The 22,849-nt window shown below is 37.9% G+C and overlaps 1 protein-coding gene across 1 annotated transcript in view; it reads right to left on the bottom strand.

Annotated features, from left to right (window-relative positions):
* Nucleotides 1-241: 241 nt before the first annotated feature.
* The window catches only part of LOC136748752 (docking protein 5), a 69,242-nt gene continuing 46,634 nt past the window's right edge, over nucleotides 242-22,849 (bottom strand). The window contains exons 2-8 of the mRNA XM_066702764.1: nucleotides 17,869-17,976; nucleotides 15,108-15,222; nucleotides 14,757-14,876; nucleotides 14,261-14,450; nucleotides 13,340-13,466; nucleotides 3,052-3,172; nucleotides 242-800 (exon numbers count right to left, since the gene is read on the bottom strand). Of these exons, the coding sequence (XP_066558861.1) occupies nucleotides 748-800; nucleotides 3,052-3,172; nucleotides 13,340-13,466; nucleotides 14,261-14,450; nucleotides 14,757-14,876; nucleotides 15,108-15,222; nucleotides 17,869-17,976 (834 nt within the window). The 3' untranslated portion in view covers nucleotides 242-747. The remainder of the gene's footprint in view (nucleotides 801-3,051; nucleotides 3,173-13,339; nucleotides 13,467-14,260; nucleotides 14,451-14,756; nucleotides 14,877-15,107; nucleotides 15,223-17,868; nucleotides 17,977-22,849) is intronic.

The following is a 22,849-nucleotide window of genomic DNA, read 5'->3' as shown; positions in this document are numbered from 1 at the left end:
AATACCACCCAATAAAATGCATGGCTCTAATTATCACACACTGAAAATCTGTGCCATAATTATTAGTTGGGAATAGTGTGTGGGGGGGGAGAAAACAGCACAGATTTGCATCAGCTTTCTGACCACAAAATAAACAGCCACATAACGTTAAATTTATTCACCCAATTATTTTTTCTTTTCTTGGTATAATAGCATTCTCCATTTTTGAAGGCATATGCGGTATGTATTGGTATGCAGAGACAAACTGAGGTTCCATTTCCACTGTGTTTATAGTTAAATAAATTATTTAATGCTCACAGCAGATGAATAAAAATAGAAGTATAGAACTAGGAACGGCCAATACGGTATATAACAATGACCGCCATGCATTCCCTAATAATAATAAAAAGAAGATCAAAAACACAGCAGCATGTTTTTTTCATATTTCCAGAAGTTTAATAAATTTGTATTATTTTCAGTGTAACTGTGAAACTTACAGTCTGCCATTGCACATGTAAAATGGCACAGTAAAGCATGTCACAATCAACCACGTGTAACTCAAAAAAGACCAGAAGAGATTACAGCTTCCAAATAGCTTCCAAGTTAGAAAAAGAAAACGGACAAAAATATATTATTTTGTTCACAAAATGTAATATTCTGCTAGATCAAACATCCTTCTTTGACTGATCCAAATGAAATGTTACCCCCTCCATCTCCAACTCTCTCTTAAAAGTCACTCTCTCCTATATGATGTTCTGGAAAGTGTCTTCATCTGCAACTGGAGTTCTTCTCACTGAAGATCTTCAATGGGCTGGAACTGTCTTTAGGTGTGATGAAACAGAACAGTGTCAATTCATTTTACTGTTGTGATTGAAGGTAGTACTTCCATAACCTCTGGCTGTGACAAGAAATGCTGAAGCCTTACTGTGTTATAGAGCAGTGTTTTGGAAAAGGTTTTTTGCTGCTGTTCAGTAATTTTCAAGGGTACTACAACTTTCAACTACTGCTAGAGTAGCACTGCATGGCAAACACTTTAATTCTAGTTTTGGGCTCCATTCATTCTGCAACAAAGTGCATGGGTAACACTTTACAATAAGGTACCGTAATTCATCATGAATTAATATAAAATAGCTTTGGAGAGTCCCTTCAAACCCATCTCATTTGTTTTGGTTGCAAGTAACTTGTTAATCCCAGGATTCTAATAGGGCTAGGTAGCTTGTTATATAGACCCCCAAAAAAACAGTGTGAAGTAGTAGTGCCTCCAGTTTTCTTTTCAGCCATCTTCCACTACTCTTGCACCTACTGAGGATTACGCTTTTCATTCAAAATGAACTGGAGGAATATCTGCCATATTTATGAAAGAGTTTGTGTGCTACAGGTATTTTGACTTGCTTTGACTATTCAAAACAGTAGCGCTACATGAACTGGACTAACTTACATATTTTAAAATGTTCTGTATATAAACACTTGCTTTTACTCTAACTGGATTGCTTCTTAATGTGTATATAAATGCATTGTATATCTGTTAGGGTTTGAAAAAAGCATGTAAGCCACCATGAATAAAGGTGTCTACCAAGTCATTTGCCCTGCGTATTTTCTTTACTAAGGTGAATTCATTCAATTGCACTTTAGTTTAGGACATAGATAGAGATTATAGAGTGTCTTCTGTATCTTGGTTAAGAAAAAGCTCTTAAAGAGTCTAACAAGCTGTATGGATATAAAACCAGATATATATATATATATATATGTGTGTGTGTGTGTGTGTGTGTGTGTGTGTGCATGTATAATTAGGAAGATAAGGCTAAGGAATATAAAAACTAGGAGAAAAAAACAACCTTATTTTTGTATGAGTTAATTTTTCATAATTCTTTCTTCTTAATGGAGTGTCTAGTGTGTGGCTGTGGTCAAAGCTCTATGCATCTCTCACAGGGTCACAAAGTAACCATAGTTGAAGCACAGTGGCCACAGTGGAATTTACTGAATTGGTGTGCTTCCATGTCTGACATGCCTTCAAGGCTTTTTCTTTAGGGTGGTGTAATTGGCTCACTGAAACACTTTGCAATGAAAATTTCATTAAATGTTGGTGTGCTGAAAGTCACACTTGACTGCTATTTTTAAATGGACTAGATAACAGAATTGAAGAGAAAACAAAAACATCCCTTTCCTGTTTTTTTCTTGGTTTTTTTTGTTTTGTTTGTTTTTACTGCCTGCAGTAAGTGGGGATATATTTCTGCATTCAGTGAATGATTTAGCTTGTGTTTATTCAAAACTTTGTTATTGAAGACCTCTGTCCATACCATGGATAGCTTACAAGACTCCCCAGGGGATATTTGGCACATTACAGGAGCCGCTCACAGACCGCAATGCATTTCTTCACATTATTAAAAAGATTATGCAGCAAACAACTTGTGAATTCAAGTACAAGATAAAACAAAACAAACAACAACAACAAAAAGCATTGGTTAATTAATACTCAATAAGCTAATTTTTATTTGATTGAAACAACTGAAACATACTTGATGTAAAATTTAAGATATAATGTGCCCGGTCCACAATGAATTCGGTCACACGAGAAAATCACATTTTCAATGAGTCTAAACTGTATGCTTATGTAATAACAGGTTTATATATTTATTCTTCAAACACTGGAATCTGTTCTATTCTGAGTTTGGAAACATAGTCGTCATCATCAGTTAAAAGCATTATAGCAAATATGAATCGATTGTAAAAACATACAAATTTAGTATGAACTACTTTATAGTTATTACTAATGCATGTTTCTGTACTCTCTTTAGATTGCTAAGTTAATTTATTACTTTGTAATAAAGTCCATGTGCTTGTCACTGCCTCTTTATCTCAGACTGCGGCCCTTGATTGTACCAGTGCTGCACATATTACTGGGTCCCTAGGCATTGATCCAGCTCTTCTTTGACTATGCCTGACAGGTAACAGGTAGATGCTATCCCACGTTTTTCTCTTAATAAAAGCTGATGAGAACATGCTGTCGTCCAGTTTGTAGATGTGCAAATCCATTCTGAGTGTAAATGGTAAACAGTAACTGAGACAGGTTACCTTTAAAATGTCCGGCCTGCTTTGTGCTGTTCTGTCGGTTTATATGTGACCAGTACTTGCTCCGAGGTAGAGGTGTCACTGAGCTGGCGGGGGTCGTCTTTTCCCCCAGCTTCCTTTCGCTCTGTGGGAGATAAAAGCAGCAGATATTTCACTCCGAGCCAAAGTATGAACTCTTTGGTTGGAGATCTGTAAAAGGAACTGACAGAAACCTGCTTTTACATTCAAAACCATACTAATCCTCAACCCCAAGTGCTGACTCGACAAATGAAATGCAGCTACAGATGATTTTAAAAGTAAAACTGTATGCTTTTCTTGTGGGAATTGGAGTTGGTTTCTTAAGTGCAACTATTAAGCTTGAAATGTTTCTGTTTGATTCCATTTAACCTTGGGTTTGGTCTGTGCAATTTGGTATCTCTAAATGGCTGTAAGTCAGCATTTGATTTATCCTTTGATATGGAAATAATATACTTTTCATATATGGGCCAGTATAGTTTGTGTCAGGTAAACAATCTAAATAGATCCCCTTTTAAGTGAATTTACAGTAATATGGAAACGCATAGAATACAGTGTTCAATGGCACTGGCACAAATAAACAAACAAGAAAAAACACAAAAGGATCTTAATTATAAAGTGCTTGTTTGTCTGTGTGGGTTTCTTTTAAGTGAATATTTTTTAATTACTTTTATAAAGACAAACTAAAAGTGTTCAGCAGATTGTCACACCAGAATACCCAAAGGAAATGCAAAATCTGTTCATGTAACCACAGGCTGCATGCTTCGACTTAATCAATGTCCCATTAAAAAGCATCTGTTCCAGATGTCTGCAGAGAATGTTTTTAACAAATTCAAGAGACAGAAAAAAATAAAAACAAACAAAACAAATATTTTCTGGAGGGGGAAAAAGGTCAATTTAATTTAAAAACCATTACCCCCAAATCACTGTGTCTGACATGTGAAAGGTCAGATCAAATAGTTTTCAGATATAAAAAAGCTTTACAGTACTGTGATCTTTAAAGGTCAGTGTCTCTTGTTTATGCAAAACGGTTATATAGATATCACAAAAAGCAGTACTCTAATCCTCCTAATTTGTTCCATTAGTAGAGGCATGGACTCTTATGCAATTCCATCATTGGTGTTACGTTATCCAAAATATCGTAAAATATACTGTTCGTCTTTGTGCTCGTCACTACAAGTCAGCCTTTACCAATCTCTGGTACAATCCATTACCCTCAGAAGGCGGTCTGACACATTATTTTTAGTAACATTTATGCACACTCTATATAAATATATATATAGTAGCCAGAAAACGATCTGTTTTGAAATTGAAATGGATGAAATGAACATTGTTTGTGGGTCATCATCCAATGACACTGATGGAACTTAGCATCTGGAATGTCACATTCAGTGTGTCCATCAGCTAATAGACACTCTCTCCAACATTTCAACAAATAGCTCCAAATAGGATATTTAGTTGCATTTCATATGTATGTTGCTTGGTACACACTGAAAAAGACCAGGAATTATCTACACCATGGGCCAGATATTCATAGGGTATTGCATGGCACAAACAGGTTTGCGAGGTACAGGAAAAAAAATGCTATATTCCAACATGTTTGAATATCTCTCTTTTTTTGGTCAAGTCAAATTTTTCTTGCACAACACACACATTTTGCGAGGTATTTGTTTGAATATCGTGCCCCCTATATCTTATCTTATCTATATCCCCTCTTTTTGCTCAGTCTGATAGTATCTCTGCAGTTACTCGTGACACATAGAAAAAAACATTTACAAAATATCTAATCAAAAAATGTATCGAGTTTCAATTTTATCTGAGCCTGCTTGCAAGAGGTGACCAAGCAGATATTTTGTCAGAAGTGGTTCTTTTATATTAGGTTCTGGTAAAAAAAAAAAAATTAGAAATTGGTAGTGTAGATTGAGACTTTTTTTGATTCGAATAATGAGCCAATGAGAGTATAACATTCTTAATATATGTAATATATAGTAATTGTATTGGTATGTTGGTTTATGTGTCTGATATGAACTGGTCAATTATAATTTAACAAGTGGGGGGAATGGGGGCTTGTGGGATATGAAGATCATCATAAAGCAGATGTTGCCAAGAGAAAAGCAAGAAAAAAAAAACCTAAGGTAAGACATCATGCTATATTCTGATAATTTTCTGTGCCCTTCCATATGCTTTTATGATTGTTAATTTGCATGACATCGGGTAAACAGCAGCTCAATTCGAGTGCAATAAACTAAAAACCATGTAAACCCCGAGAGGGAGAGAGTAATTTAATCTTTGATTCGAGCATATTGTCTCGAGTAATGTCAAAACACACATGTAAACTCTGCCATTGTAGCTGTCTATGATGCCTTGATGTTGAATCTTTGATTACATCCATGGTGCTGAAATACTAGAAGAATTTCTATTTTCTAGTTTGCTTTTCTCTTATGAGAGAACATTCTGTTGGAATAGGCCTACTTGATGGTTTTGTCGCCTTCCCCATGGCTAATTTCAATGCAAATGTTTTGTAATATGATGTAAATCCTGTATGATGAGCTATCTACAGCCGTCTTGACAGCATGTACAGTGCCTTGCAAAAGTATTCATCCCCCTTGGCGTACAGATCAGGGTTGGGTTTAAAAAAATATCAGAAACTTTGAACATCCCACGGAGCACCATTAAATCCATTATTAAAAAATTTAAAGAATTTGGCACCACAAAAAACCTGCCAAGAGAGGGCCATCCTCCAAAACTCACAGACCAGGCAAGGAGAGCATTAATCAGAGAGACAACAAAGAGACCAAAGATAACCCTGAAGGAGCTGCAAAGCTCCACAGCGGAGATTGGAGTATCTGTCTATAGGACCACTTTAAGCCGTACACTCCACAGAGCTGGGCTTTACGGAAGAGCTTTTACTCCCCAAACATATGGAAGAAGGTACTCTGGTCAGATGAGACTAAACTTGAGTTTTTTGTCCATCAAGGAAAACACTATGTCTGGCGCAAACCCAACACCTCTCATCACCCTGAGAACACCATCCCCACAGTGAAGCATGGTGGTGGCAGCATCATGCTGTGGGGATGTTTTTCATCAGCAGGGACTGGGAAACTGGTCAGAATTGAAGGAATGATGGATGGTGCTAAATACAGGGAAATTATTGAGGGAAACCTGTTTCAGTCTTCCAGAGATTTGAGACTGGGATGGAGGTTCACCTTCCAGCAGGACAATGACCCTAAGCATACTGCTAAAGCAACACTCGAGTGGTTTAAGGGGAAACATTTAAATGTCTTGGAATAGCCTAGTCAAAGCCCAGACCTCAATCAAATTGAGAATCTGTGGTATGACTTAAAAATTGCCGTACGCCAGCAGAACCCATCCAACTTGAAGGAGCTGGAACAGTTTTGCCTTGATGAATGGGCAAAAATCCCAGTGGCTAGATGTGTCAAGCTTATAGAGACGTACCCCAAGAGACCCCAAGGTGGCTCTACAAAGTATTGACTTTGTGGGGGAGAATAGTTATGCACGCTCAAGTTTTCTGTTTTTTCGTCAAATTTCTTGTTTGTCTCACAATAAAAAATATTTTGCATCTTCAAAGTGGTAGGCATGTTGTGTAAATCAAATGATACAAACCCCCCAGAAAATCTATTTTAATTCCAGGTTGTAAGGCAACAAAATATCAAAAATGCCAAGGGGTGTGAATACTTTCGCAAGGCACTGTATGCATCTAATAATCATAATCTTGCGTCTGTGTGCTCACGTGACCACGCAATGTAGCCGATGTTGTGTGTTCGGTCTGGAGGGGACAGGATGGGAGAGTGGGGGAAGGGGGGCCCTGAACAGTTTTGTGCCCAGGGGCCCAGGATCTCTTAATCTGTCCAAGATGCTGACCAGGGAGGGTGAACCTGAGATGGTGAATCCTACTCTTGTGGCCACCCCACATAAAGTGGAGAAATAAACTCTCCATCTGCAGACCCATTAAGGCTGTAGTAGCCTGGCCAGGTTAAAATGTTCATACCTTACAGGGAGGTTTTGTTTCTTTCAGAAATAGCATTTCATATTAAAATTTAAGGGAACATTTTACACTCACACTTTTCCTGCTCTTAGTTGTCTCACCTCATAACTGCAGCATTGGGATGTGGGTTAAACCAGGAAGTCCGGCTGGGTTGCCATGGTTAAAATGGTTTATTTGGGTGTATTTAACTTCCTTCTTCCGTGTGCTTAGGACGGCGTTAATTGTAATAGGGTTGTATGTTCACAGACCTAACGTCGTCGCACTGTCATGTCACTGTCATGTATATTGCAGACCTTAACTTCCCTGGTGAAAGTTAAATCATAATAAGTGATTTTGGTAACCCTATATCTGGCAGTTATAGTGTTTTTCTAGGATTAATAATCCTTATGATTATTTTATATATTCTGACCTAGCGCTGTATAACTGTATTATTGGGCTCTGGATCATATTTTTTTCTGTGGCATAGGAAATACACTGAACAGCCTGCCTAGGCCTAACAATAACCTTTAGACAACCCTGGCTCTGTTGGAGACAACCATTAGGCCATGGATCCAGACAGATGTATTTTCTCCTCCTATGTTTGTTTTTCTCTCCTCCATGCCTATTGTTTCACTACTATGTACTTTATGTATACATTGACTTGCACTTCATGTATACATCTTCTTTAAAGCCCTCTGGGGCAATTCATTTCCAATAGGTGTTAATTAAATTGATGAAAAATGCTCTTATCCAGGGCAACTTACATTTGTACCCATCTATAAAGCTGGGCATTTTACTAAAGCAATCTAATTTACTAGCAATCTACCTTGCTCAAGGGTAGAACAGCACTGCCCTACCTGGGATTTGAACCCACAACCATGCAGTTATGAATGCCGAGCCCTAACTACTACTCCACAGTGCTGCATATATATAAAGAAAAATCCCATTGATTTTAGCTTGCATACCAACACCTGCACTCCCTTGCTGCCTATCAGTTGTAGCAGGAGAAAATGAAAAAATGAAAATGAGTTTGAAGTTATTCTCTGATCTTTCCAGTCAATTAAATGCCCAGACGTCTTCATTTGGAACTTATTTACTTGCTGCCTATTAATTGCCAAGCCTCCAGCTTCAATATTTCTTCAAACGGAAAGAAAGTTTAACAGATTCGACCATTTAATGAGTGACAAGTTATACAAAAACATGAAGAGATTTCAAAATCCCCCAGCACCCCCATGGGCAAAACATTAGAGTTTAAAGCCAGTTTACAGAGCAAACCATAATATTAACCTTTCTAGTATTAACTATTATTCAATTCCAAAAGAAAACAGCCCTGGAAACACATGCATGGGAATTAAATTGAGCATAGGATTGTGGGGTGCTGAGGATAAAAGGGTCATACAAATTAACCATATCTGAGTGAAGATTAACTCCAGAAGAATATTTTCTATTCCTTCCAGGGTTATTTGATTACTCACTAGCTGAAGTATTATTCTACCATTCATTATATTTGTTTATTCATTCATCTTCTCGCTTAGCTATGTGTTGCCAATTTTTCAGTACACAGATTGACATGGTATACAGAAAGAGAATAAACATAACTATTGCTGCACCACAAAAATACATTGACAAATGAATGACATTCCTTATACCTCAGTTTCTTATCTCACCAATCTCTCAGTTGCTTTCACTCTCACTACAGACATAGTATACACATAAAAATATCTATGAATTAATTAATTCAAGGAAAGAAAGAGTGAGGAACACACACATCATTGACAACGCCAAACCAGAAAACAAGAAACATCATTTCCAACAGCAGTACAGATCTGAGATGTGTATTAATTTATTTTATGGGCGACAGGAGGGATAGATATACCACTTTTAAATAACCGCCTTTGTACGTATTTCAATGAAAAACAGCATCGCATAGCATTAGTCATACAACCCCAATTGCGAAAAAGTGATTTGTAAATGTACTTTGATTTTTATTTAAACAAAAAAGGCATAAAGACAAGGTATTCAATGTTTTACCTAATCAACTGCATAGTTTTTTTAAGGTAAACGTTTATTTTGAAATTGATGCATGCAACACGTTCCAAAAAAGTTGGGACAGGGGCAATTTAGGACTAATAATGATGTGACAAGTTGAAATAAGAAGGTGATGTGAAACAGGTGAAGCAATCATGTAATCATAGTATAAGGAGCCTCCAAAAAAGGCCTAGTCCTTCAAGAGCAATGACGGGTCGAGGCTCGCCAATCTGCCAACAGATGGGTCAGTGAATAATCCAACACTTTGAGAACAATATTCCCCAAAGACAAATCTGTAGGATTTTGGGCATTTCACCTTCTACAGTGCACAATATAATTAAAAGATTCAAGGAATCCGGTCAAATCTCGGTGCATAAAGGGCAAGGCCGAGAACCACTTCTGAATGTGCGTGATCTCTGATCCCTCAGACGTTACTGCAGGTGTGGATCTACAGATCTATGCTGCCCCCCCAACCCACGCTGCAGACCAAACATTTTCAGATCCCCCCCTGCTAGCACCACGGACAAAACACCATCATCCCCCCCATTAATTCGGCTAACTGCAGGGATGATGATGGCCCCCCCAAAATCACAACTTTCCCCAGCCATTCTCCCCCAGCTAAAATGGTCTAGACATCGTCTTTTCCAGGGACGTCACTGCATTTTCCAGCAGGACAATGCCAAACCACATTCTGCCCAAAATTACAAGCACATAGTTGCGTAAGCGGAGAGTGTGGCTGCTAGCATGGCCTGCCTGCAGTCCTGACCTGTCTCTGATTGAGAATGTGTGGCGCATTATGAAGCGCAAAATAAGGCAGCAAAGGCCCTGTACAGTTGTGCAGCTGAAGAAATGCATAATGAATGAATGGGGGAAAATTCCACTTGCTAAACTTAACCAACTGGTGTCTTCAGTGCCAAAATATTTAATAAGTGTTATTAAAAGAAAAGGTGATGTTACACAGTGGTAAACAGTCGACTGTTGTAGTCATAAGATTTGAAATGAGTGTATATTTAAAAAAATAAATTAAATTCAACATCAAATAAGTAAAACATCAAATAATGTGTTAATAATGTGTTTTCAATATATTACAGGGTAAACTGAATTTTCAAATGACTTTTTTTGTTCGTTTTTTTGCATTTTCCATACTGTCCCAACTTTTTCGGAATTGGGGTTGGTGCTTAAACAAGAAACTGACGAACTACTAATGTATTTTTGAAAGTGGTTACTTTATTCTACAATGCTACTTGATGAATGGTGTTCCAGGGGGTTTTGTCTTCTTTCTAGATGTGCTTGCATCTGAAGGTGCAATCAAAGCTTACATCCCCTGCTTTCCTTGTTAATTTATTGGCATCAGTCAGAATTAAAGAATGTTACACTATTTTTACTACCTGGCTATTTTAAAGCCTGTTCTATAGAGAAGACTATTTGGGGGTGGGGGGAGCTTTGTAAGTGTTATACTGCTAAAATGAATCTAACTATAAGTGACCAAATGAGGAACTGAGGGAATATCTAGAGTAATTGGCTTTATTGGATGCCAGTCGAATTCCCAGTCTAACACCATTGCTTTTATTCTGCACATCACATCTGTAAAGGTTTCATTGAAGCTTCTAAGCGAAAACAATTGAGCTTGACATGAATGTACTGCTTTCTCTTCAGCCTAATTACTCAGCTGCAGCAACTGAGAACGTGCCAAGAACTTAAAAGGTTAGAGGATCTCCTCCATTTAATTTCTAAGGAAGCCATGGCTGTGTGTGTGTTCTGTAGCAAACTCAAAAATTTTACAACAGACCTGTTTTAAATGGAATGCCAATTTATCTGGCTGTGTATTTATTTGACCACTCTTGGCAAGTCCAAATATCAGTGCTGGTATTGTAAACATGTCATAAATATGTGTGCATGTTTTCCCACACTAACTCTCAGGTAAATATATGATTCTGGGAAGCCTAGCAGATTTTAATTGTTATCAATATTTTGTGTTATTTTTATTTGTGTATATGATCATCTCTTAAAGATTTACTTCAACACAATGCATGTCTAGCAGGGCTGAAAAGAAAATAAACAGACATGATGTTTTCTCCAGAGGGATCACCTTAAATGCCGCAGGGCTCATTGGAAGCATTACATGAACTGTTATTTGTTCTCTGCAAATTTTACATATCCTATCTTCTCAGTTTCATTAATTTATCTTCCTCTTAAAAAGTCTATGGATTCCATGGGGTTTTGTTTTATGTTGCACTGTGGCATTAACAATGTTTTGTTTAAAGATAGTGTGATGTTTCTGTATATAGCCCATGTTAGTTTATTATAAATCACATATGAGAAACCAGCCAACAACAGAGCAGTATCCTCACACATCCCTATACCTCTTATCTTGTGTATCAATGTAATTATGTGCAGAAAATTGTCAGTATTTAAAAATAACATTTCAGGACACTTGAATACTACTGTGATGCAAGTTTCACAGGATGCACATTTGTTTTTAATAAATAGTTTTTAACCAGCATGAAAATACAACACAGATCATCTACTGTTGGTCAGTTACAGTGGATCCTGGACCAAAACATTTTTAGACTGAGAGAAAGGGTGTTGATTGTCAAATTTAACAATAACATCAAAAATCACTGTAAAGATATTTGTTTGTCTAATCCTTACGTGTGATTTAAATCCATTTCACACAATTTGTGCTGCTAGAGCCCTTCACACCACTTATTAATTGATATTTGTTATGTGTTTAATGTAATGCGTGCGATCTTATAGTGTCCAAAAAAAAAGAAAGCCCAGGAAAGCAGAGAGCAAGATGAGGCAGCACTGGTGCAAAATAGAACAATGTATTACATCCAAAACAAAATGCAACAGCAAATAACAAAAATGAACAAAAACAGAGTACCACTCTAATCTTACACAGACCACTAGCTGCAATGAGACAGACACTCACCAAGCTCATGTCTCCCATTTGTTTATATCATTCCCCGTTACATAGCCTCCTCCTAGTTTGCCCCAACTACGGGCTACTCCAAGCTCGATGTGGGGGTAAAATTAAATATGAAATTAAGTATAACAAACTATATAAACAAAACTTTTAACTATAACCAATCAGTTCCTAATAAAAGCAGTAGCGCTGGTACAAATAAACCCACTATATGGTTTAATCTGTTCAGTTCACACAAATCCATGCCCCATTCAAAATCAACAACAAATCCTTCCCACCCCTTTAAGATAAGAGGACCCATGGCACACATATAAAGTTCACCATATCGGCGCTGGCATTAGCCGACTTTGCCGCTTCACTCAGAAGTCGCACATAAAAGGTATCTCTACAAACCAACAGAAACCTAACAAACCAAAGACAGTTTAAATCAAACAATGTGCAAAAAGACTCCGTCAGGAATTTGTGCACCTATTTCCTGACATCTAACTTTTATCAGGACTGCAAAAGTAAACACACTTAAAAAAGGAAAACGAAAATACACCAAAACACCCGCAGCGTCCCGCGTCGTAGCCCCCCTCCCCCATACAGGTATGTGGTTTTCCTCTCACTAAACATAGGTGTGTGTTAAGGCGATCTGCATTTGTTACACATATAATAACTGGGGTCTCAAGATTATATATTCAAAGTTAATAGATCTGCTCGACCATAATGACCCGCCCGATCTCATTACAATGCACTTCATCACATGTTTACATGCACCTTAAATATAATGTAATACATGTTAAAATACATCATTCCACCACTGCAACTGAAATCCTCACGTGTCCTGTAAACCAGCCGTTCAGAACGAGTTAAATGTCTCTTGCTCCCTCAGTGCCAAGGCTTGCGCACCTGCTTTTTGATAAATGTACAAATGAGAAGTGTCCCAGTTCTGAATGACCTCTCACCACCTTCTGAACAAGATAAAGAGGGCTGATGTTTGAAAATGCTCTCTATTATCTCTGCCATTCTGACCCTACAGTACAGCTCCTACACTTTTTATGGCCACATTACTTGAAACACTTCATCAATCTATAAATGTATGTGGATTAAAGTAGCACAAATTCATTTGAATGAGAGCTGCTTCTTTAACTATAGTATTATTATGAATTATCATTATTTTTTCCCTGAGAAAGCCCAGCACATATTTTTGTGGTTTACAATAACTGCCAACCCGGAGTACTGTTCAATGTCTAGACACAAGGTCAATGTGTGGTTTCCAAACATTTAGCAGTTTGCAGTGAGGAAATGCATTTAGAGCAGTATAAAATACAATGATTTAGGTGTGTACATACTCTAGATTTCTTTGTCTGCCACTCGTGTTGTTCAGCTATAGCCAAGGCTGCTGTGTGCACTTTGTGATAAATCGCTTCTCCTTCCCTCGTCTGAAAAGTAAAGAGGCCTTCTCCGGTATCGCACATCCTGGAATTGTCACAGCATAGGAAGAGAGAGAAAAACACACTTTATTACAGTACAGTAGACTAGGTCTGTGAATGAACATAACAAGGCAAAATGCACAGTCGAGGAAAGTAAACACCTGTTTTCTTTCTGTTCTCTACTGCAGACTTCAGTCCTTTGGATTCATTTAATTGTATGTAATTTGTCTACTGTACATAAGTTCTACATTGGTAGACGTTAATGTGTGTAAAGTATGTCTTGGTTAAGTGGATGGTTAGGGAATTAAGTATGCCAGAAAAGCCCCTGTTCTGAAGATCACCTGATTATTAATATACGTTAAATCTAATAATAATAATAAGACCTGAGCTTCTCTGATTGAAGGTCATTCCACAGCTATAGTACAATATAATGTATGCAATATAAGTCTGCTAAGAAATGTCATAATAATATAACAAATAGCCTGTGTTCCTTAAGCTATTTTGGAATTACCAACATTCTGTCATTGTGGGTTCTACATTGGAATTCAAGGAACCAGTAATTCCTATAAACCCATTCAAGACTTTGTTTAAGTGCAAAATCTTATTCTATGCTCAACGGGTAGCCAGGGCAGAAGGCCAATGCAGCAGCTGAATGTACAGTTGTCCTTTGTCATGTAAGTATGCTGGCTTCTGCATTTTGTTCCAATTGTTTAGTGCTGGAAGGATCACTGTCTTCCTCACACCAAGTGTGAGGTGGGGTGGAGAAAGGAAACAGGTCCTAGAGTACAGTGTTCAGTGTAAGCCTATATGTAGTGTAGAAATACAGGGAATTTTTTTAACCTGCCAGCTTCAAACGTGAACCAGTTATGATCACGACCATAGCGCCTGAGAGCGGTGAGGGGCCAGGCCACGATTTTGAGCCGGGGGTTCAGGACGTCCCACAGACAGATGGTCTCAAAGGTGATCTGGAGTATACACTCCCCGTGGACGTCCAGGTTAGGAGAAGGCATCAGAAAAACATGGAATCTCTCTAGAGGAAGAAAGCAAAGCAGTATCAGACACAATGCAAAAACCACAGTCTTTGTCTAACTTGCCCATGGGGTGATGGATTTTGAACACATACAGGAGGCGTTGTGACTGCATCTCTATTCCACCTATAACACCAAAGCAAATTCACTCTATGTTTGAAATGCCAGTTCTGCCTCCACCTCTTTGAAAATTGTGTTTTTTTTTTTTGTTTGTTAAGTGTGAGTAAGGGCCTTTAATATTCTCAGCATGCTCCAGTCAGTACACACTGTCTACCCTGTATGTTTCTCTAAATGGCTGGTATACATACCACTCTGTTCTCTGTACACCCCTGTGGCCAGCAAGTCAGGTTCCCCCAAGTTAAAGTCATTGATTTTGGTTCCCAAGCATTCCATGTGCAACACTTTGCACCACTCATTCGCCTCCAGCTCTACAAAGCAAAAAATCAAGCCAAAGTTTCATCCCTGCGCTGTTCTTCAAAGCATGGAAACAGTTCAGATTCAGCTTACAGGATGAGTCAGGCATTTGGCAGGCCGCTGGTTTACAGAACAACAAAATCCAGTTGCCTCATTGAACAAATTCCAAACAGTATATTTTGAATTCTGAGAATTCATAGGATTTTCCACGGTCAAAATCTTCTCTTTTGTTTAGTCACACTCACCTGAGACACAAGCAAAACTCTTTGAGGAATCATCATTGAAAATTACGGCCACTGCGTGCTTCTTTGTGGCCTTTGGGATCCTAATGACGTTTTTTACATTATTAAGTTCTGTCACCTAAAGGAAGAATCATCATAATTAGAAGTCAAGCCCATTGAGAAAAAAGGAATATGGAAAATGACAAGTTATTTGAAATTCACTGCCTGACCTTTTTCTGTTAGGCCTTGTAACTAAAAATGTACAAGGTCCTGAACTCTTTTGAACGTGATCCACCTTAAGTTCGACCTAAAGCTTACCTTGTCACCATTCCTCACACTCTTGCATGCATTAAACACAAACCGATCATGCTGTGCTATGAACTGACTTAAAGTTAATATATAAAATTTGCCAACAATTCTAGTTAAAGTAACAAAAGTGTTTAAAAAAACAAGTTAAGTTTAACATAATGCAAATGAGGAATCATTGTGACACACTACAACCAAAATGTGCTGATCCATCCAGTGCAATGTCCACTCTGTAGTAATTTGGTATCATGATGTATCATGTCTTTATAATTTGTCATATTTCCATCTATAACACTGCAGTCATATTTAAGCATGACAGTCCTACAGAATTCTAGCATTTTAAAAATAGATATAATCTCCCTATATATCCATCTCAGTTTCCAGGACTATCTATCTATATTTACATGTTTTTAATCCCACAGATTGACTATTGCTATTGCTATTGCAGATGAAAATATATTGTACTTGGGTAGCCATTTACATTTTTCAAAAGTCATCTCCCAAGGTTTCACCTGCAGGGAGCAGATGGGCACGATGTTATAAAAGAGGCTTTTAAATATGCTCTTTTTCAATCTCCATCAAAGGCATTGCAGAGTTGATGGAGTCTGAAGCTGTGGTGAGCTCCTTATGCTGTAGATTACATTCTGTTTCCTATTGAGATGAAGTGATGTTGGGAATAACAGATGAGTCTTCAGTTGTAATTTCCCCCGATCAGCACAAATGTTGTTGCTCTGCATTGGGGATGTCTTAATTTAGCCCTCAGAAGTACTGCATCCCAGCTGCTTTGTTCGTTTCCCTAAAATGATTATTTCTCCAGGTAAAATAGAAGTTAATTGAATTAGACTCAAAGCACCGTATGATTACTTTTTCTTGGATGAGCGATCACTTCCTGACTGGGGCAAATAGCCTTAGTGATCAACTGCCTTGTATCAACTTGCAAACAGACATGGTTTTATGGCATTGTCATCAATTCTGATCTTTTCTGAATTTCCCAAGAGTAGATTATTATCATACAAATCCTATCCATGTTGATACACTCAGGCCTTTCAGACATTTTTTATTCCAAATCATACTCTACAAATGCAGTATTCCCCAATGAAACTTGTCTGTAGGCATGTACTTGCCCTTGTGCAATTTCCAGGTTCAAACTAAATAAAATCTGAATCTGAATTGTAAATGTTTTTTTTCAATATCTACATACTTAGACTCTATCAGTGACCTTCCTGGCAACATAACTCACAAAAATGCAGACAAAGCAATCCTAGCTGTAATACATTTACACTTACACTTAAATGCATTGACTGTCTTGGGCATGGCAGCTTGGCCGCACAATAATTAATTTGCCCCAGCACAAATTTGATGACTGCAGTCTTAGAAAAATCTAAACCTCATTGATGACATAAACCTATTTTTTAACATGCCCTACAATCCCCAAACTATGCTCTAGCATTCCTATGACTAACCAGAGTGGCCTATTTTTCTTTATTTTATTAACAAATGGAACACAGTTCAGCTCTGTTCCACTTTTGAATATTTTAACCCACTTGAAAGAGTACTTACCTCACCTCCATTACTATTGCATCTTTCTCCTACCTTGTTTTATATATATAATCTGAAATAAGTGACCGCCATTACAGTGTGTATAATAACAAGCAACTTCTGAAAAAGTTCTGAAGTTGAAAGCAAAGACATTCCTTGGGGAGGTTTCTCAGATTCTTAATACACAGCCTTTTATGAGATGTAGACAATGCACGTGTCAAGTGTTCTGTTCAAAATTGCCTTATGCATAAAAGTATTTATGTTCATACAGATGGTAAGGAATACATCCAGTCGTATTTCCTACAACAAGCTACCCAATCTTGTGGTCAGTGATTAGCAAGGTCTGTGCTAGGGAAATGATCCCTAAAGGGTTACATTCTGAATACTGGTCTTTTAATACCAGCTGACACTTTTGTGAAGTGGCAATATGTTTCCTTGTTTTACTGGTGACTATCAGTTTCGAATCCAAGTGTCTCGACCTGTCTTAAAAACTTGCAAAGCCCAGACTTATATCTGCCATTCTTTACCAAATTATCTAAAGACCCAATTGAATATGAAGCCTTTGTTGGGAAGGCACTTTTTGACACTATGACCTCCATGAACTCCACAATAAAATGTTATGAACTCAAAATAATAATACAAAATAATACAAATAATACAAAATAATTGTATATACTGCACCTACATGTTACTGGTAAAATTAACAGGTCAGTGTAACCTCAGTATGTAAAAGCAGACTATGTATTTCCATTTTTTTTTTTTTTTTTTTTTTTTTCTCCTCATCTATATTTGTCTTTGTCTATTATTTGCCAAAACATGAATGCTCTCTTGTTAATTTCAAAGGACGGGTGAACTTTTCTCCGTAGCTGTAAATGCTCTTTCCTGATTGATTACTTACCATTTATTTCTTCAGCTTTTTAAATAATTTAAGGTAACTTGCCTTGTGATAGCACCGGAAATAGGCTGCCCGTTCATCTGAAAACTTTTCCAGTCTCTTTGGGCCCTTGCTCGATGCCTTCTTGAACACTAGCCAACACCTCTGATAGATCTGCAGAGAAGAAAGGATGCACAGCAAGCAGTTCATACCAGTAAATTGGACCTGATTTGATTAATGCCTTTTGTATACTTTACTCACTCATGCAGACGTACAGGAGCTTGAGCAATCCATCTTGTATTAGGGCAGGAATCCCATCTCCAGTTTACACCTAAACAGGGTCACATTTGTTTTTCACGTTTGACTAGCTGAGTTTTTGTGAAGGAATGGTCAATACTGGTTACTTAATTAAGGCATATTTACTTGTCAACCCCAAAACCACATTGCAAACCTTTTTGGAAGAGTAAAGTAAAACAAAATATTCTGTACATGGTGTCTGTGGTCCTATAATGGTTTCAATGACCATTTTAGTACAGTGCCAACATGTTGAGGTTTTGATATCCTTACGACTATCTTATAAGACTTCTTGATTGTTTAGTTTTGAAAATGTGAGACAACTTTACAATTCAGTTTTAGCCTTATTGTAAATGTAAATCTGTACCTCCTGTAAAAGACACATGTCATACTATAAAGAGGACCCTGGGAGTCACACACAGACACCCACATGCACACCCGCCCTTGGTGAATACGCTCTGCATTTGATTAATAACTTTTACTTCATAATAGCAATGTCAATGTAAGGGGAAAATGCTCTTGCAAAGCATTCTGTAAAATGCAGGTTATGAAAAGTAATTTCAAGTAGACCATATTAAAAATATGGTATTTGCATATGCTACAGCATGTCTTCTACAACAGTATCATCAGTATACAATCTGCAGTTTCTAAAGTAAAACATATTTATTTTCAAGGTCCACCACTTTAGCTTTTCAGAAGGAGCTTAATTATGAAGCAACTGAGACAAAAAGCACACATCGCAATCCATACAATGACAGATTTGAATTGATGTAGATTTTAGGTTTTACTTCAATTCCTTCCATTCAATTCCTTATCCAAACGTCTTAATAAAAGCAAAACTACTATTGTAGATTTTCGCAAACATACAATAAAATTATTATTTTTTCTGAAAGCATTTTTTAATAGAATGGAAACTGAATTAAAGTTGAAATATAATCTGTAAACATTTATACTTTGGAATTGCATGTGCTAGAGTTCGTATTCCTTGAAGTTTATTTTGATCTCATCTCTGAATTTCACTTCCCCTATAAGGATCTCTTAAGTGGAGCCAATAGATTCACTTTGTAGAAGCTAAAGATTTGGCATTGATTCATGCTTAGGTTGTATTAATTAGGGATGGCTCGATACCACTTTTTCTTTTCCGATCCGATACCGATACCTCAACCTTTAATATCTGCCGATACCAATCTGATATTTTTGTTTACTACTAAGCTGTTAATATGCCATATGTATGGATGATGTGAAACATATTCTCAATTTCCTTTAAGGAAAAATTACAAAGCCCACAGCAACATGATTTATGCAATAATGCTGCTTCCTTTTATTTAGTGAAACTCTTTTAAATGAATATATATATAAGCATTCAAAATGAATACTGAAATATCACTGAAAGTACAACTGTGCAAAATTCAAATCACAACATTTAGTTAACGCAATACATATATAATTATATATCATTCTAGTGTCCTACACTGGATTAAAATATAAATAACTCAAACAAATATATATGGAAATGCTTATATATATAAGCATTTCCAGTAAAAAAGATATATTTTTCAATGTAGAAAGTCATAGATTTAAGTTTTCACTTAAAGATCTTCAATTTGTTTTAATTCATTTTTAGCCTAATAGTTTAGCAATGTGAGCTGTACCAAAAATGCCTTAACATTACCGTCCTTGTGGCAATATTTTCTGGTCTTAACAGCGAAATACAAAATATATTAGACTATGTATGTAACTAATTTATACAATCTACTTAACTAAACGATTTACTTTTGCACGTTTCCAAACCTCACTCAACACAGACACCGCTCTGCGCTCAGAAACACACCTATGCGCTCGAGTTATAATCAACGGCAGTAGCTGCTGTGTGTGGAGTTTAATAATATGCATGTGTTTGTTGCTCCTCTTTCCTTTTTTTATTACTAGTTTCACACAAGGGTGTTTGGCTTTTAGGTCGGTTAACACACCAGCTGTAGATCTGTGGTAGTTTAATTGCACTGCACATACAGTATTACACACTTGACAGTGTTTTTTATTCCAGCATCGCCGTGTGGCTCCAGCGCAGTGCAGCTCTGTGGAGAACACGCGTGCGCAGTTCGCACTGCGGTGCTGGAATAAAATAATCATGTTCAATAATAGCGACAGTTCTGGGTGGTGAAATACACTTTTTATTACTACAAACCGATGGTTCTTTCGGAAAAATAGAATGATGGGTCCATCGAACGTGCATAAAATGTATTTTTTTTATGATTTTCATGACTTTTCTGATTTCCCCCATTGACTCTCAGGAAAGCAGCTCCATAGTTAGGACCCCGGTGACGTCATGGTATATTTCTCAATCTCTGTTTTCTGGTACATAGAATGAGCTGGACATGAAAAACTCACTGCACACAATGTTTCTACTTATAGAATAACCTGAGAAAATATGGATTTTCGGTGGAGTTCCCCTTTAAGGCGAAGTTTCAGGCTAGATTTGTCGGTGGATCGTATCGGATTACAACATCTATTATTTCCGATATCCGATCCAGTGTTTTTGGCCTGTATCGAACCGATACAGATACGGATTATCGGATCGGCGCATCTCTAGTATTTTTCTCACTGTTGCTCATGCATTTAACTGCATCTCCAATGATACACACATAAGAAGCCTGCATTTCAGCCCGAGCTCGACGGGCCCCAACGTATTTACACCCCTCGGGCCGGGCTTCGGGCCAATTTTCACGTGGGCCGGGCATCGGGCCTGTTTTAGGCTCCTCCTCCTTTTAATATTTTAGACATTAATTAATTAAAAGAAACTATGAGAAGTTGATGATGGTAAACCAAACACAGAAAGACGTTTTATAACCTATCACACTGACACGCATGACACAGTCTGCTCACGCACACAGGTTTCCCATGGACAACACGAGAGCTAACACGCCTGCGCAGGCCGGTTTGCATGGTGTTAGTGTCCCTGCCAGCGGCAGCAGCAGCAGCGTGTCTTCAGCGCAGCTGGAAGAGGACAGAAGAAACAGGACTGGACTGAAACCTCCACTGTGGATGCTGTGCTTTTTCTCCACAATGCTCTGCAAGAGATTGTTCTTCTGGCTGTAGCCATGTTAAGACTAGGAGGTTGTCTTGTTTCATTTGATTGGACTTTATTTTCATTAGTCTGACTGTTGGAAACTATTGGAAATAAGAATGGCCATGTTCTGTGGTGACGATTGATTTTTGAGGTAAGATAACCTGCGTGTTTTATTTTATTTGTTTAGATCGTACAGCCCATTCGTTCGTTTTTGCCCACACCGTTGCGAGCAGCAGAGCAGCCTGGTCAGCTTGTCAAAAATGCCTTTTTACTGTGGTGGTGACACACATTTAAACTAACTTTGTGTGATATGCTTGAAGTGTTTTATATCTATGGATTTTATTGTAGGCAAGTCAAATGTTGATTTGAGAGGCTAAATTGATCAAACGTGATCAACTCACTGTTGGCCGCTGGCCGCTTGGTCGTCACTTTAAAAAACAAAAACGTTAATTTAAAAAACAAAAAATGCTCCAAACATTTTTCTAAATTAACTTAATAAAGAAACGAAAATAAATAATTACTTTGCCATTAAAAACAAAACTGAACTATTATAATGGCTGCAACAGTAGTATAGGCTGTGTAATGGGGAAAAAAAATAAGGAAAACCACGGGCTCCAGTCGGATTTGAATTGAATGAGAATTGAATGAGAATTGTGATAAGCTGTCGGACTTTGTGGATATAAAACAAAATGAAATTGGCCACTGGAACCGCTTGATACAGGCACTGATTTCAGCCATAAAACCGCAGAGGGCCGGACTGGGGCCTGAGCGTCTCTCGGGCCAGGGCCGGGCTGGGGCCTAGATTTGAGGCCCGTGCAGGGCTTTAACACACATATTTCTAACATGAGATTGGCAATGACAGAAAATATCCCATTCATAGAATATGAATGTGTTCCTGTAATCTCTTCCTGCAAAACACTTATACACACACACACACACACACACAGTACTGTGCAAAAGTTTTAGGCAGGTGTGAAAAAATGCTGTAAAGTAAGAATGCTTTCAAAAATAGACATGTTAAAAGATTAGGCAGCCTCAGTTGCTTCTCTGTCTTCATGTAATCCCAGACAGACTCAATGATGTTGTGATCAGGGCTCTGTGGGGGCCATACCATCACTCCCAGGCCTCCTTGTTCTTCTTTACGCTGAAGATAGTTCTTAATGACTTTCGCTGTATGTTTGGGGTCGTTGTCATGCTGCAGAATACATTTGGGGCCAATCAGATGCCTCCCTGATGGTATTGCATGATGGATAAATATCTGCCTGTACTTCTCAACTTTGAGGAGACCATTCATTCAGACCAAATCCTCAACTCCATTTGCAGAAATGCAGACCCAAACTTGCAAGGAACCTCCACCATGCTTCACTGTTCCCTGCAGACACTCATTCGTGTACTGCTCTCCAGCCCTTTGGTGAACAAACTGCTTTCTGCTACAGCCAAATATTAATTTTTTACTCATCAGTCCAGAGCACCTGCTGCCATTTTTGTGCACCCTAGTTCCTGTGTTTTTGTGCATAGTTGAGTCGCTTGGCCTTGTCTCCACTTCGGAGGTATGGCTTTTTGGCCGCAAGTCTTCCATAAAGGCCACTTCTGACCAGACGTCTCCGGACAGTAGACGGGTGTACCAGGGTCCCACTGTTTTTTGCCAGTTCTGAGTTGATGGCACTGCTGGAGATCTTCCAATTG

Source organism: Amia ocellicauda, chromosome 4 (genome assembly GCF_036373705.1).
Source record: "Amia ocellicauda isolate fAmiCal2 chromosome 4, fAmiCal2.hap1, whole genome shotgun sequence".
NCBI classification, from domain to species: Eukaryota; Metazoa; Chordata; class Actinopteri; order Amiiformes; family Amiidae; genus Amia; species Amia ocellicauda.
This window is presented reverse-complemented; position numbering and strand designations above follow the sequence as displayed.